At 42.2% G+C, this 15,831-nt stretch overlaps 2 protein-coding genes across 26 annotated transcripts; one reads left to right on the forward strand and one right to left on the reverse strand.

Moving 5' to 3' along the window:
* Positions 1-1,230: 1,230 nt before the first annotated feature.
* Positions 1,231-4,511, reverse strand: LOC125514387. 25 transcript variants are annotated; one of them, XR_007286404.1, is made up of 6 exons: positions 3,384-4,511; positions 3,205-3,244; positions 2,615-2,693; positions 1,823-2,524; positions 1,553-1,737; positions 1,231-1,461 (listed from the first exon to the last, which is right to left on the reverse strand). XR_007286404.1 is itself a non-coding variant. In XM_048679699.1 (4 exons), the coding sequence occupies exons 1-4, from the start codon at positions 3,420-3,422 to the stop codon at positions 1,577-1,579; spliced, it is 324 nt and encodes a 107-aa protein (XP_048535656.1). In that variant the 5' UTR covers positions 3,423-4,510; the 3' UTR covers positions 1,231-1,576. The 25 variants fall into 25 exon arrangements, 1 of the variants encoding a protein (XP_048535656.1); XR_007286413.1 differs by having other exon boundaries at positions 1,823-1,862; positions 3,384-4,510; XR_007286412.1 differs by having other exon boundaries at positions 1,823-1,867; positions 3,384-4,510.
* A 6,002-nt stretch (positions 4,512-10,513) lies between these two features.
* On the forward strand, positions 10,514-15,447 carry LOC125514389 (fimbrin-4-like). The gene is made up of 15 exons (XM_048679701.1): positions 10,514-10,693; positions 10,798-10,925; positions 11,047-11,217; positions 11,346-11,617; positions 11,726-11,897; positions 12,324-12,362; positions 12,465-12,533; positions 12,619-12,735; positions 13,049-13,260; positions 13,420-13,578; positions 13,661-13,860; positions 13,959-14,125; positions 14,208-14,304; positions 14,427-14,518; positions 14,727-15,447. Exons 2-15 carry the CDS (start codon positions 10,839-10,841, stop codon positions 15,111-15,113), a joined length of 2,241 nt encoding a protein of 746 aa, XP_048535658.1. The 5' UTR covers positions 10,514-10,693; positions 10,798-10,838; the 3' UTR covers positions 15,114-15,447.
* Positions 15,448-15,831: the final 384 nt, after the last annotated feature.

The raw sequence follows: 15,831 nt of genomic DNA on the forward strand, positions 1-15,831 counted from the left end.
TTTCAAAAAGTTTCACTGCGTTTGGACTCCGTTTGATATGGATATTCTACGAAGTAAAAAACAAGCAAAAAACAACAACTAGCACTAGGCACTATATCAATAGGTTAGTCCTAAAAAATAATATAAAGTTGCTATAAAATAAATATAAAACATCCAAGAATGATAATATAACAACATGGAACAATAAAATATTATAGATACGTTGAAGGCGTATCATGCATGCTCGCCCGACTGTTCTAACCACCTTGCTCTCTCACTCACTATTCAGAAAAATCCAACAGTAATGATTTATGAAAAAAAATGACCCTGGTTTTGTATAGATTAAACAATTATAATTGGAAAAGCTATTTGTGAATTCAAAAAAATTGCAATTTGAGTAAAACTTAAGATTTTAAAAAACATTCACAATTTCAAAAATGTTCATGAAAATGAAAAAATTCATGATTTTTTAAAGATAAGCAAGAATTAAAAAAAAACAAGCGAAAACATGAAGAAAAAATACTCCCTCCGATCTGAATTAATTGATGTAGCCATACAATGTAACTAAGACATTGTATAGAGGTTGCGTTAATTAATTCGGAAGGGAGTGATAAAAAAACTGTATAAAAGAAAGAAAAGAGCCAAAAGAATCTAGAAGCTTGCCAAAAGCGGGAGGGGCTGGAAGCTTGCATGGGCCAGCCCATATAAAACATGCGTGGAAAGGTTTGTGCTCTTCCTACCAACACTAGTAAGCATGCACGTGCAACGCACGTCTCGCTTAAATATGTTCTACTATGAAACTTAATAATTCTGTCATAACATAAATCTACATTTTGAGCAGCTGCAATCTCACGCAAAAAGCATATAATTCCGAACTCGTACAAATGACTGAAAATATTGTGCTTTATAAATCAACAGGCCCATGTCCATTGCTTAGCAAATACCTCAGTCCGTCAAGAAAATTTAATTGTGGCCTATGGCCATGCGTGCACCCCTAGCTAGTGCATCTCGACAACCAAGGCCATGACCAACATCTCGCCAGCATCCACAGTGCCATATAGATATTCATGTATCACAGACAAAATTGTTTCTCATATATCACATCCATGACCTCTTAAACTGTATAATTGACATAATTCACCAGTTATTTCAATCTTAAAGTCATCATTGCATCCAAACTGAAGTAAATTTGAGTTGCTCAAAAAAAAGTTGCTCAAAAAAAACTGAAGTAAATTTGAGGTGTAATATTTCCAACCAAGAAAAATACATCTTCAATCTTATTTTCTTCTAGGTCGTGCCTATGAGTGGGCCATTGCCAATAAGCACCAGGAAAAAAGATATGCAAGTGTGTGTACAGAGGCAATGAAAATTAGTAGTTTCCACATAAGCTGATCAAATGAAATAATTCGTCAACGTTCTGAGATACAAGTTTGTCCACCAAAGAAACAAAACATTGCTAGTCAGCAAACCAAGCTGCAGCACCTGTGGTTGTTCAAGCAAAATCAGGTACCCGTGAAACCAGCCACAGAGACAAAGCAGATGCCCAAACCGCTGAAGGTAGAAACACGCTTACTCATAATCTAGAGGCATTTTGTGGTCATTTAGTGTTCATCCTTCCATGGCAAGGTCCAAAGCAACGAAGGTACTTGCAACTTGATATTTGGAAGCTCGCCATGTATCTGGCTCCTTTTTTTGCGATCGCAAAAAAATCAATCTCTAGGAGAGTATTAACACATATCACTGATAATGAACATAACTCTGCAAAGAAAAAGGAAAAAGTGAGAAGGAGATTAATAAACGTAGCTGTACATATGCTATATAAATTTCCATCTAATATTCTCACCTTGGTCCCGGTCTGCAGTATGTCGTCTTGCCCATCCAGCCTGAACTGATAGAGAAAGTTCCATGTGGCACTTTATTTGTGAGGATATAACATGAGTCAACAACAAATTTATCATTGTTATTCATGGCAAGATAATAGATCATTCATAAATATATATTTTGTTGGATGTTGATTACTGGAAAGTAATACCAATATGGGCTTACAAATTTGGGCATGCTTCTTTTCAACGACGACACCTATTAGCAGAGGTAAATCATAATATTATAGACATATGTTACTAATAGAAAATACTACTTTTCTTTTTATATTACTTAAATTAGAACAATCAATTTCTTCCATGTCCCGAAACTTCTCATTGAGCCTCTCCATTTAACTCAGCAATTTTGGGTTATGGTAAAATCATGGGTTTTCAACAAAATAAAAACAAACAAGACCAATAAGAAAGAAAACTTAAGAATTCAAGCCTATCAGACAATCATGCACCTCCGGTGGCATGTCGACAATCAGACATACCAAAACCTTTAGTCCTAATTTTTTCCCCAATACAATGTGTGAAACAACAAATAATAACCTTGTGTGTGTGTGAAACAACAAATAATAACCTTCATGCCAGCAATGCATATTAATATTAGAAGATCAAAATGTGTTTCACTGTGTAACATTTCCATTGCATGTACATAACATGCTATGCATCAAATCCCCCTGCACAAGATTCCTCTGTCATGGCCACACTCGTATCCAGTGGGGGTGGAGTAGCCTAGGACGTGAAGCAGGGAAAGGGGCACAACATACCGGTGCGGCCGGCGACGGCGGAGACACAACGGACTGCTCGGCCTCCTCGTCCCCACAATGCTTTAACTATCTTGGATATCTTTCAAAAAGAATGCCAATGAGGGCGTCAGTTGCTACAAATTCATGACTTCAAAGAAACACAATAACCCATTAGATGGTTCAGTACAAATCATTTCTTCACTTGCAGTACCATGTAAAACATTGAATAGGTATGCATCACTCATCATTTCAAAAAAACTTCGAACAAAAACATTCAACACCTCTGACTCCACAAAGACTTAAGAAATTAGGGTGCCTAAATCTTTATGCAGAACTGGGTACATCTTACTTATTAGTTAGCCAACCACCGTATCCAAGTGGCCCAATTACGTGAATACAATCAGTATCAATCATAAGTATGAAACATGAAACTTTCTGAAATGATCAGTACTTATTAGGTCTCAAACTATACATATAGAAACTTGAGACTGCAGACATGAACGGTCGACTCTGAAACTCCACTCAAATCACCACATTATCTAAGCATGCTCAGTTAGCAACAGTAAAACAAATTACAGAATCTGAAACCTCACACATTATTTAGAGAGTACCTTATTTTCTGTTCTTGCTACACTGGAATCAATGTACACTCTGAATGAAAAATAACAAACACTTGATTGATATGGTCATCATATATGAAATAAGACAGTATGTGACAAACTATATAAAGCCGTAGATTTTGATGTACTACTAATATTTGGTCATCCAAACTCATATAATAGTTCCTCACCTGCAAATCCTCCAGTAGTTGTGCTGACATATGAAACATCTTCTTGATCTCCCTAAGCTGAATTCTATGATAGCACAGAGCTGAACTCGAAAAATAAAATCACACCGCAGGACATCTACAGGCTATTTTTACATGAAATGAGACTCGAAAACACATACAAAGGAAAAGGGGACACCTGTTTAAATAAGCCATTGAAAGCAGGCTACACAGAGCTCGACATATCGCCTTGCCAACCTAGCTCAATATCAGCATTTCTTCGGGCCCAATCCTCTTTGCTGGTCTCAAATTAGTCATGTTAAATTTCACAAAATAAATGTCCTTGCAAGATTCACAATTCAAATCCTTTGTGCATTCTAACCAAGAAGATGGAATTCAATCTTCGGTGAGGATTGAATCCTAGTGTCATAAGTAATACATATATAAACATCAGTAGCATCAGAGATTGCTCACAAGGGCAACGCTGCACACCATGCTATTTCCGTACTCAAGGATCACAAAATAACATCATATAAAGAATACAGAGGAAACCACATACAGGGAGCAAATCATCATCTAGTCGACATAGAAATTAGTCTGCTACTTCTCTTTGCCAGCTCAACATTACCAATGTTCTTCTGTGCCATCAGCAGAAAAAAGAACAAAGAGAGATGAAATTCAGTTTGCATCCAAAGCTCTCTTCATTCCCCACGGCCGGAGGTCTCCCCGTCCCCGAAACATGCCTCCGCCAGCAGAGCACCCGTGCTTGCCGTTCCTCGCTGTCCCCTTGCCGTTCCACCGGAGTTCCCCACCAGTCCACCGTCACGGGCTCACAGCGACCCCGGCGGGGCAGAGAGAGGGAGGGAGGAAGGGAGAGAGGGAAGATATGTACCTAGACAGCACCGGTGCCCTTGCTCAGCCGCCGCCGCCCGGATCCAAATCGCCACTGCTGCCCCGATCCAGGACAGTAGGATGAGATCCCGAGGATAGAGTCAGGTGGCAACGACTGCCATGGCCGAAGTGCATCAGGCACGCCGGAGTGGGGCGCAATGGTGATGGCCTTGTGTCAAGGAGGCGGCGGAGATGGCGGCGGCGGAGACCATCGGCGTCTGCTGGCAGAACATTTGATCCTAGTCGTCGATCTGGTTAATAGATTATTGACGTAATATGGGCGGTAGGATATGTGTAAGTTGATTTGATCCGAAGGCTTTGATTATCTTGTGTATAGTTTGTTGTGTGGTTTTAGGAGAACTTACGTTTGCTTTTCTATAGTAATATATAATATATAAGTAATATAAATAGAGGTGGTAATATTCAGCGCCAAATAAGATATTCCATGTCTCCACGGGTTAAGGTGAGCATAGTTCCCCTAAGAGTCTGATTATATCTCATTTAAATGTGAGATAATATCTCATATCTAACATGACATTACCTTCTGTTAGTGATAACTAAACGATCTCTTATATTGTTTGTTCGCCGGGAAATTAAGCAGCAAGCTGCGATTTGTCTTCGCGCACTGTGGCATTTTGTGTGTCCCTTGTACCACTACTGCATGCATGTGTCGTTGTCCAGCTACAGTGAGCAGTGTGCTACAACGCTGACTAGACTAGTTTGCTTAATTTACCTTTCGCTACGATAGCTCATCAGCTTTTTTTTTTCTGCTTGCTTGTTAGGCATTACTACAGTGAGCAGTGTCCCTTTTCTTTTTCTTTTGTGATTGTACATAGATAGGTCTAGCTTTCCTCATTTTGGTTGTCAACATCTCCCACGAAAAACAGAGATATAGTAAGGCCTATTTCTACAACACCTCACACAGGAAACAAATCGAATTAAATGGTAAAAAAGTGCTAAACAACAAAATGTTAGTAATTCTCCGCATAAAAATGTTAGTATTTAAATACAAAAAAATATTTTTGCAAACTTTATAAAAGCATTTGTAAACTTTTTAAAAGTCATGAAACTTCAAATGTCCGTGAAACTGAAAAAAGCTCACAAATTAATTGCTCATCACTTGTTTAAAAAAGATGTTTACCATGTGTTTAAAATTTTATAACACTATTTTGAAAAAAAGCACACAGTATTAAAAACAATGTCCGCTGTGCATTTAACATATACGTAGGTCGAGTTGCAAGTTAATGGTGAAGTTGCAACTAGGATGAAATACACTACTATTCTAGTTGCGAGTCAAGGACGGACTTGCAACTTGGACAACTACACAAAACTACGATACCATTTGCGTGTCGAGGATGGACTTGCAACTGGGACAACAACAAAAAACAAGACCAGTTGCAAGTCGAGCGTGGACTTGCAACTGAGATGAAAAAACACGTGCTCAGTTGTGATACAGGGGTGGACTTGCAACTAGGACAACTACGAGCTCATTTGTGACCCGAGGATAGACATGCAACTGGGACAACTACAAAACTACAAGCTTAGTTGCGAGTCGATGGTCGGCTTGCAACTGGGGCCCCCGTTAAAACACACACACCCTTAGTTGTTGAGTCAATGGTCGGCCTGCAAATGAGGGGCCCTCGACAAAACACACGCGCCCTTGGTTGTTGAGTCGATGGACCCCTAGAAAGACACTCCCCTCCCCTCCCCCCAGTCGCGAGTCGATGGTTGGCTTGCAACTGGGAGCCTTAGACAAACACGCACACCCTTAGTTGTGAATCGATGGTTGACATGCAACTAGACCTCGACAAACACACAAATACACCTAGTTGCGAGTCAAATGTTGGCTTGCAACTGGGGCCGTGATAGACACACACACACACACACACACTAGTTGCGAGTTGGATGGTCGGCTTGCAACTGGGGCCCCGACAAACAAACACACACCTTGTTGCGAGTCGACAATCGTCTTGCAACTGGGGGCCCGGACAAACACACACACCCCTAGTTGCGAATCAATGGTCGACTTACAACTGGGGACCCTCGACAAACCCACACACACCCCTAGTTGTGAGTCGACCGTCAGCTTGCAACTGGGGGCCCGGATGAATACACACACCCCTAGTTGCGAGTTGATGGTCGTTTGCAACTTGGGGCCACAACAAAACACACACATCATTAGTTGCGAGTAGATGGTCGACATGCAGTTGGGGACCCTCTACAAACACACACACTTTTAGTTGTGAGTCGATGGTGGACATGCAACTCTGGACCCTCAACAAACACATACATCCCTAGTTGTGAGTCGATGGTCGGCTTGCAACTGGAGACCCTCAATAAACACACACACCTAGTCGCAAGTCGATGATCGACATGCAACTGGGGACTCTAGACAAACATACAAAAGCACCCTTAGTTGCAAGTCGATGCTCGGCCTGCAGCTGGGGGCACCGACAACACACACACCACCTAGTTGCCAGTTGATGGTTGACATGCAACTGGGGACCCTTGACAAATACACACACACACCTAGTTGTGAGTCGATGGTCGGCTTGCAACCGGGGGTCCCAATAAACGCGCGCGCACACACATACTTAGTTGCGAGTCGATGGTTGACATGCAACTACGGACCAAAACAAACACACACACCCTTATTCATAATTTTTTTAATGTAAATTCAAACAAGTGTTCACAAATTAAAATTTTGTGAATTTTAGTAAGTGGTCACACACTTCAAAAAATGTTCATGTACTTAAAATATCATGAATTTGAAAAATGGGGAAAAATTAAAAAGGAGAGTAACAACAAAAAAGAAAAAAGCAGATCAAATAAATGGGACAGATGAAGGGAGAGAAAGTGCCCAAATAGAGAATGAGTGAGAGCATAAGCTAACATCAAATCCTTTGTATATGGTGTCCGTTAAATCTTCCTATTCTCCACGATTCAGAAAATACAAGCAACATTCTAAAAAAAAATACAAGCAACGATCCTAATAAAAAGACCCACGATAGCAGGCTGTCAAGAAAAATGGAAGAAGGGGCCAACGAACCAACGGTAAGCGGCTGCACGTGACAAACAAACGGCCGACCAAAAGCTGCCTGAGATTTACATACAGGATGGACAGAGACTTGAGACACGGCCGAGATAAACAAAACGATTAACGGCCTGCCAATATCGGCGTACTAGACTGACGAGACAAATACGACGCAGGATAACCACAAGATCAACACTGATCCAACGGTGAAAGATTTAGATGTGAGATAACTATTTCACATCTAGATGTGAAATAGAGAATCCGTTCCCCTAAATCCTCCTAAAAAATTCCCCTAAATAAAAAGATTTAAAAGTGCACGCGAGAAAAGTCACGAGATCCTGGTTCAAAGCAAAAAAGTAGCGACCACGTTGAGGCTGCCTCCTCCATGTCGTCGGTCGCACGTGATCGGAGTAGCATACTACCATTGCGCAATTTTACAACCCCTTTGGAGCCTTTGTCCTCGCATCCCATGGCATATAAGTCCCCGCTTAATAATAATCCAACGGATGTACTACTGGCGATTCATTCAGCCGTGCCCGGTCGGCGCAAGGGTCCGCGTGCTCCGTAGCACATCTTCCATTCGTCAGTTCGTCCCATACTCGTGGGCCGGCGTTTTGTTCAGTGCCGCCGTATGAACCGTATGCCCGGTCAGAGCATATACAATGGTGCTATCTTAGAAGTGCCATATAGAATAAATGATGAGGTGGAGAAGAGAGAACCCGTAAGAAAAAGATTGTCTTCTCTTATTTAAAAGAAGACAAGATATAATCTTTTAGCATAATATGTCTCACCATGTTTATAGGAATAATTAGTTATTGAAGATAAGGCTAAGACATGACCCATTGTAGACGTCTTTTTTTGTCATATCTAAATTACATGCAAGATTTAATATAAAACTATTTTATCAACTATTGTACATGCCTCCATGCGACCCGCGCTGCAAACTTCAGTTCGACCAGCCGTTCCGGATAGACGCGTCCTTGTCCTCCGCAATAAATCCAGGCAAATATGAGGTTCTCCCGTGGCGGCGGAAAACACGTCAGCGCCATACGCGTGCGCACCGGCCGATGGGCCACGCGTGTCCGCGGTGACGGGCGCGTGGGCGGTGGGAGGATGGGCGGGCGGGCATGTGTCTGTACAGGTACGCGCTATTGGTGTGTTCCGGCGGCAATGGCACAAGGTAGCAACGCGCCAAGCCGAAGGCTGGTGACGTGTTTTGTATCTTCCTCTTATTTTGGAAGCGGCGGTGATGCTTTCGGCTCGCCGATAGCAACATGGCGAGAGGACGCGTCGTGGACCGAACTGGATTGTCGGCTGCTCTTGCACGGGGATAACATGCACACTGGCACACTGCTACTCACCGTAACAACCCACTAATAAGAGTACAGTTATCCTGATTTTACCCAAATATCCAGCAAAACAAATGCATACATGTCTAAATAGAATCACCGTAACCACCCACTAATAAGAGTACAGTTATCCCTCACTGCTACTCACCGTAACGCTGCAAATATCCAGCAAAACAATTGTTCATTCAAAATGATTGTAAAGAATACACTACCATTTTTTTTCAACAGACAACAGGGGTAGGGGCTCAGATGCCCAAGCTGCCATTTCATATCAAAATTACTACCACACTGCATGGAGGACCTAAAAACAATCAATTTTTTTTGCAAGATGATCATTCTTTTTGTAAATAGGTCCCTAAACCATCAATAGTATCACAGATGAGTCCAGTCACATGTAGCAATCCCGTCGGAGACTTCATGGCCACCGTCTTCGACACAAGCCTTGGGCCTCACGTGGAGGTTGAAGATGGTACACCAGAAGCAAATACCTTGATGATCTGCAGCTCATGTGGCCCAGGTCGATGCAACGAGATGAAGGAAATGTTGGGCCCACAATGCAGCTTGTAATCCCAGAGAACTCTAGCTCAACGAAGACAATAGTCGGATCCATCTCTTCCCGTTCGCCCGGCACCACGCAGGCGAAGAAGAAGAAGAAGAAGAAGAAGAAGAAAGGATGACCCCGAATCTCTCCCAAGCTTATTGAAAGTGCTTATGCCAAGACCACAGCCTCTTGCCGTCCTCCACCATGCAAGTGGGTCAGAGGAGGAAGGCGAGCTCCATATGCCGTCGTTGGCAACAGAGCAAAGCACATCGACGACATGTCACCAAACCACGACATAACACCATGAGCACTACCCTAATGTAACAAGGAACACATGCACACCTCTCAGCAGCCATCGATGTTGGACGCAGCGTTTGATCAGGCCAGGAATCTCTGGCTGAGTTCAAAAAAGGGAGGCGGCGCAAGAGGAGGAAGGGTGAGGAAAAAGAAAGTGAGCCACTCCCAAGAATACACTGACCATAATATGTGCAAGTGGACAAACAAATGAATACATGTCTAAATAGAATCTTTACTTAAACTTCTTTCACTTTGATTGTAGATACATGGAAAAATATTTGTAACATCATTATTCTCTCTCTTCCCGAGTTTATTACGCCCTCTCACATTTTGAGTCAAAGTTTGACAATACACCTGTGATATAAAATATGAGATATATGTCAAAAAATTATATAATTGGAAATTTCATTTCGAATCCTTATAAATTTTATGACACGTCTCTTATATTTTGCAAATCAATTCTACGGTCAAAGTTTAACCCAAAATATAAAAGGGCCTAATAAACCTAGACGGAGGTAGTAAACCCGCAATGAATGATATTTTTATGGTTTTTCTTTTCTTTTATAATTTTGTATCAGCATATAAACACAAAGCAGTAAACTTTTTTTTTTCTGGTAATAATACTAATCCGCTAAAAACAACAATGAAAACCACACAACCCCTTGTGACAATTTTTTTAAGAGAAACTTTTGTTCTATTCATAATCAATCATGGCAGTATAAAGAGCGACAACTGTAACAAAAATTACAACCATATACATGCAAATCTTAAGCCGCCTTAATGCAAGGATTCGGCCGTCACACGTGTTAGATAAACATGTCTCCGAAGACTATTTCCAGCTCTGAGCATGCGGCAACCAAGCACATCACCAATCTCTCCCCATCAAGAAAAAAAATAAAAAAATCCATCTTCTTTTTTTTTGTCAAAATTTTGCTTTATTGTTTATTGATCTCCATTTTGCTTGCTTGCTTTTACCCTTTCCATCCAGTGCCTTAACCCCGAGGAAAACCTAAAGCGAAGACACACAATAAACTAACGAAACGAGCAGACCCCACCCTTACCTCCTCTCCTCGTCTCCGCCACTTCCCCCCTCCCGCCCCCACCAAATCTGGGAGTTTCCGGACGCCATTGCCCACCTTTCCCCCCAGCACAAGGAAAGCACGCCAGCGAGAGAAGGAGCAGCAGAGGCTGCACGGCAGAATTACCGTGAGCAACTCGGAAGGTATCTCGATCTTCGTCCCCGCCGCCCCTCCCCGCCCGCGCGCGGACGATCTGTTCCTTCTTTTCCCGGGGTTCTTTCCTCCCTGATCTGAAATCTCCCCGCAGCCGCGCCGGAGCCGGGTCGAATCGGGCCGTGGCGAGGGGAAATGTCCGGCTTCGTCGGGGTCGTCGTCTCCGACCCCTCCCTGCAGGGCCAGTTCACGCAGGTCGAGCTCCGATCGCTCAAGGCCAAGGTGACACCCCGAATCCACGGCTTCGTCTTCTCTCCTCTGCTCCAAAAACCAGAATTATTACTATAGTTCCCTCTGTCGCCTCTGCTCCAACTCGAGGTTTCTGTTTCGTTGTGGTTTGCAGTTCGTGTCTCTGAAGAGGGACTCCGGCCATGTCACCACCAAGAACCTCCCGGGGTTGATGAAGAAGCTGAGGGGACTTCACGAAGTGGTCCTCGAGGAGGAGATCGCCGCCTTCTTGTCGGAGTCGTACCCCGACAGCGACCAGGAGATTGAGTTCGAGTCCTTCCTCCGGGTACATCTTGGCGATCCTCTGAGTTCCTGACTAGTAGTATTACTAGTATTACTGTGGAGGGGAAGAGTGTGTTATCATTGTCTTACTGATTCGGTTCGGATGGGGAATCTGGTGTGGTGCTTTTGCAGGAGTACCTGAATCTGCAAGCAAGGGTGAGCGCCAAGGAAGGAAGCGCCGCTGCCGGCGGCGGTGGCGGGGCTGGCGGCCGCAAGAATTCGTCGTCGTTCCTCAAATCCACCATCACTACGCTGCTGCACAATCTCAACCAGGCGGAGAAGTCTTCTTATGTGGCACATATTAACACTTACCTTGGTGAAGATCCATTCTTGAAGAAGTACTTGCCAATCGACCCATCCGGCAACCAGCTATTCGATCTTATTAGGGATGGCGTCCTGCTCTGGTGAGAAGGCTTTCTAGCTAGCTACATGGCGCATGCCAATTTACTCTTTCAACAGAAACTGTCTGCTAGTTGTAGCTGATGTTAATTCCTTGCTGGATCTTTTGTCAGTAAGTTGATCAATGTAGCTGTACCTGGGACCATTGATGAGAGAGCAATAAATAAGAAAAGAGTTCTTAACCCATGGGAGAGGAATGAAAACCACACACTGTGCCTCAACTCTGCAAAGGCCATTGGATGTACTGTTGTTAACATTGGCACCCAGGATTTAGTGGAAGGAAGGGTATGCCTTGTGTTCCCTACTTGTTATCCTTTCTTGTAGCTCATGATGCAATGTCACTGATATAAAAATGTTGCCGCGCTCTAAATTATCCTTCTTCTTTTGCAATGAGATAAATCATTTGTCTCCCTTTAATTCTTTCATGTCCTGTATAGCGATATATAGTTTTTCTTTGATGAATTTGTTGGTAAATTTAGGTGTAAATACTGTTATCATTATTAACTGCTGCCTGTCCTTTGTTCTTTTTCACTTTAATCACTTACTAGTAGGTAGTACATCTCATATTTCTTTGTTGATTTTCATGTGTTAGGTGTTTTTAGCCACCTTACCCTAATGGGAAAATGCTCCCAATTCCATATTCAGTTCTATAAATTCCCTTAAAAAAATCAAGTGGTGACTTACACATATTTCTATTGTTTTCTTTGGCAGCCTCATTTAGTTCTTGGATTAATATCTCAAATCATAAAGGTAAGTACTGAAATGAGATTCACATTTTTTATGCAATTCAATGGACACACTATGGTTGAACTCCTCCTTCATCACCTAAAGAGTTGCTTCACTTATTATCAGATTCAACTTTTGGCTGATCTTAATCTTAAGAAGACACCCCAGCTTGTGGAATTGTTTGATGACAGTAAGGTAAGTAGAAGTGTTTTACCTTTGTTTCAGCTCCCAGTGTACATCTTTGCTCAAAACAAAATCCATTTTATTGCATGTTGTACAGGATATAGATGAGGTGTTGAGCTTGTCACCAGAAAAGATGCTGCTTCGATGGATGAACCATCATCTGAAAAAGGCTGGCTACAAGAAAACTGTTAACAATTTCTCTTCGGATGTGAAGGTGCATATGACAGTACATGTCACAGCACTTACTAATCACTTAATTATATGCAATTTTGATACACCTGCAATGATACAAAAATCTGCCTGTTACACATTTGGTTGATCTTATTGTTAAATTTGAGTCTTGTGGGCAACACAACAGCTAGCTTTTCAGCATTGTCTATCAAATACTTTATGTTATTTTCTTCATTTTATGTAATACAGTGTACGTTATGTCGCTCTGTACTTGATCCATCATTATGTTGTTCTTTGCCATGCTTCTGTTCTTGCTCTGTTCAACTTCCGATGGTCACATAAGTTAATTTTTACAGGATGGTGAAGCCTATGCTTATCTTCTAAAAGCTCTTGCTCCAGAGACTTCCCCTGAAACCACACTGGAGACTAAGAATCCTGATGAAAGGGCAAAAATGGTACTGGAACAAGCAGAGAAGTTGGACTGCAAAAGATACCTTACACCAAAGGATATTACTGAGGGTTCTGCCAACTTGAATCTTGCATTTGTTGCACAAATATTCCAGCATCGGTAAGTGCCGACTTTCCTGCTCTTGAAAATGATCTAGAAATTTAAGATATGATCAAAATCATACGAGCTATTTTAAATTGGAAGTTCCTTGGGTCGATTTTAACAATTTTTCCGTGCTGACCATTGATCACTTCAATGATATCATTCCATGATGTGCAGGAATGGTCTAACTAGTGACATTAAACAAGTTACACTCACACAGTCAGCATCACGTGATGATGTTCTAGTATCCAGAGAAGAAAGGGCCTTCCGAATGTGGATCAACAGCCTTGGGGTCGAGTCATACCTGAATAATGTTTTTGAAGATGTTCGCAATGGGTAACAAGACTATTTTCATGATGTCTTGTGTTATTGTGTTATATCAATTGCTGAGTTGATAATTTAGTTTATGATCTTGCAGATGGGTACTTCTTGAAGTACTTGACAAAGTTTCTCCTGGATCTGTCAATTGGAAGTTGGCATCAAAACCTCCAATTAAATTGCCATTTAGGAAACTGGAGAACTGCAATCAAGTTGTAAAAATTGGGAAGGAGTTAAAGTTTTCATTAGTAAATTTAGCTGGGAATGATATTGTTCAGGGAAATAAGAAATTGATAGTTGGTGAGTTCGATCACATCTAACTTTATAGTGAATGCTAATGCACTGTTCTTGATAACTTAGGGGACATATAATTTGAGTTTCTCTGTGTTGTCTTTCAGCACTTCTGTGGCAATTGATGAGATTTAATATCCTTCAATTGCTAAACAGACTGAGATCCCACTCCAAAGGATCCCAAGGAAAGCAAATTACTGATGCAGATATACTGAACTGGGCAAACAGCAAAGTGAAAGCATCAGGAAGAACATCTCGAATGGAAAGCTTCAAGGTGACTTTAATATCCATAGCTTTCACGTAGCCATATAAAAAATTCTAGCTGTTAATGTTTTTCTTAACGTTTTCCCATTCAGGATAAGAGCTTATCAAATGGAGTGTTCTTCCTCGAACTTCTTAGTGCAGTTCAGCCAAGGGTTGTGAACTGGAAAGTAGTTACAAAGGGAGAAGCTGGTCTGTTCTTGATCCACATGTGCTATTTCATGAATTGGTTTCTGATTAATTAATTATATGCTTTCTTTACAAATAGAAGAACCATAGTACTGGCTGATGGCTAATTTCTTTTGATTTTGTAGACGAGGAAAAGAAGCTAAATGCTACCTACATCATTAGTGTTGCAAGAAAGCTCGGATGTTCTGTGTTTCTACTGCCAGAGGACATCATAGAGGTAAAGGGCCATTGTTACGAATATGGAACCGAGCCTGTAATATTTTCATTTTCCAATGAATTAAACTGGATCGGAGCTAAATTCATCTACTGTTTGGAATCTTTACCTTCAGAAATGTTGATGATGCTTGTTGATTGAGAATTGGAACTGTGCTGTGCATATATATTGTTGGTTTTATATCCTCCTTTTGTTCATGTTGATTAAACAGGTGAACCAGAAGATGATCCTAACTCTTACAGCTAGCATCATGTATTGGAGCCTGCTGAGACAACCACAGCCTGAAATATCAGAAGCATCAGAGCCATCCAGCATGGCTTCGGACGCAACTTCCGACATTGGCTCGGAGGATGGCGCCTCAACAGCGGCACCGTCCGAGAGCGAAGAGGCAAACTCACTGTCCGACAGTCTATCCACCCTGACCACAGACGACGCCACCTCAAATGCTCCACCTGCAGAAAACGGGAACGGCGCCACCCCAGATGCTCCACCTGCAGAAAACGGGAACGACGCCACCCCAGATGCTCAACCTGCAGAAAACGGGAACGCCGCCACCCCAGATGCCCCACCTGCAGAAAATGGGAACGATGCCACATGATCCTGATGGTTATATGTTCGTCCGTAGCGCTGTCCATCATTAGCTTCATATACAAGGGTTGGTACCCAAAGTTGCTGCTGCTACCAGAAGTGAAATTTTCTCCTGCTTTTCAGGTACTAGCATAATAGGTACACACCATCATACAGATAGATCGTAGCCACCGTTTGTTCATTAAATTAAATTTTGCTGAATACTAGTAAGTACTATATGGCGGAGAAAGAGAGGGAAATACAGACACATACATATACTAGTAAGTAGGCCGCCGGTTGGTTTGGTTGGCTGGCCATTTACTGTACACTTTAGTGCACTTTGATGTCGAAGCTCCATTGCCCAACTCGTGTCTTGTCGGTCCGTCCACGTGCTCTGTTTTTTTTTTCTTCTACCAATTTGCTGTACTGCTCGGGCCATTATCGTTTTTGTACCAAACTGTCGTCGCTGCTGTGGAGTGTGGACCATGCGTCGTGAGCTGTACAAAAACTTGTTGATTTCTGGCATGCCAAGGAATCGCTGTACACATTATTGGTAGTAGAGTAGTATTCCTGGGCATTCTTGTTCCTTCGCGTGCAATGTGACGTGTCGGACAGCGATTTGTAAATCAGTGAGCGCGAGGTGCACTGGGAATTACCCCCTCCCTGTCTTTGTAGATTTGCTCATTTTGCTCCATATGTAGTCCATAGTTGAATCTCTACAACTTATATTTAGGAACGGAGGGAGTATT

Source organism: Triticum urartu, chromosome 6, assembly GCF_003073215.2.
Source record: "Triticum urartu cultivar G1812 chromosome 6, Tu2.1, whole genome shotgun sequence".
Classification (NCBI taxonomy): domain Eukaryota; kingdom Viridiplantae; phylum Streptophyta; class Magnoliopsida; order Poales; family Poaceae; genus Triticum; species Triticum urartu.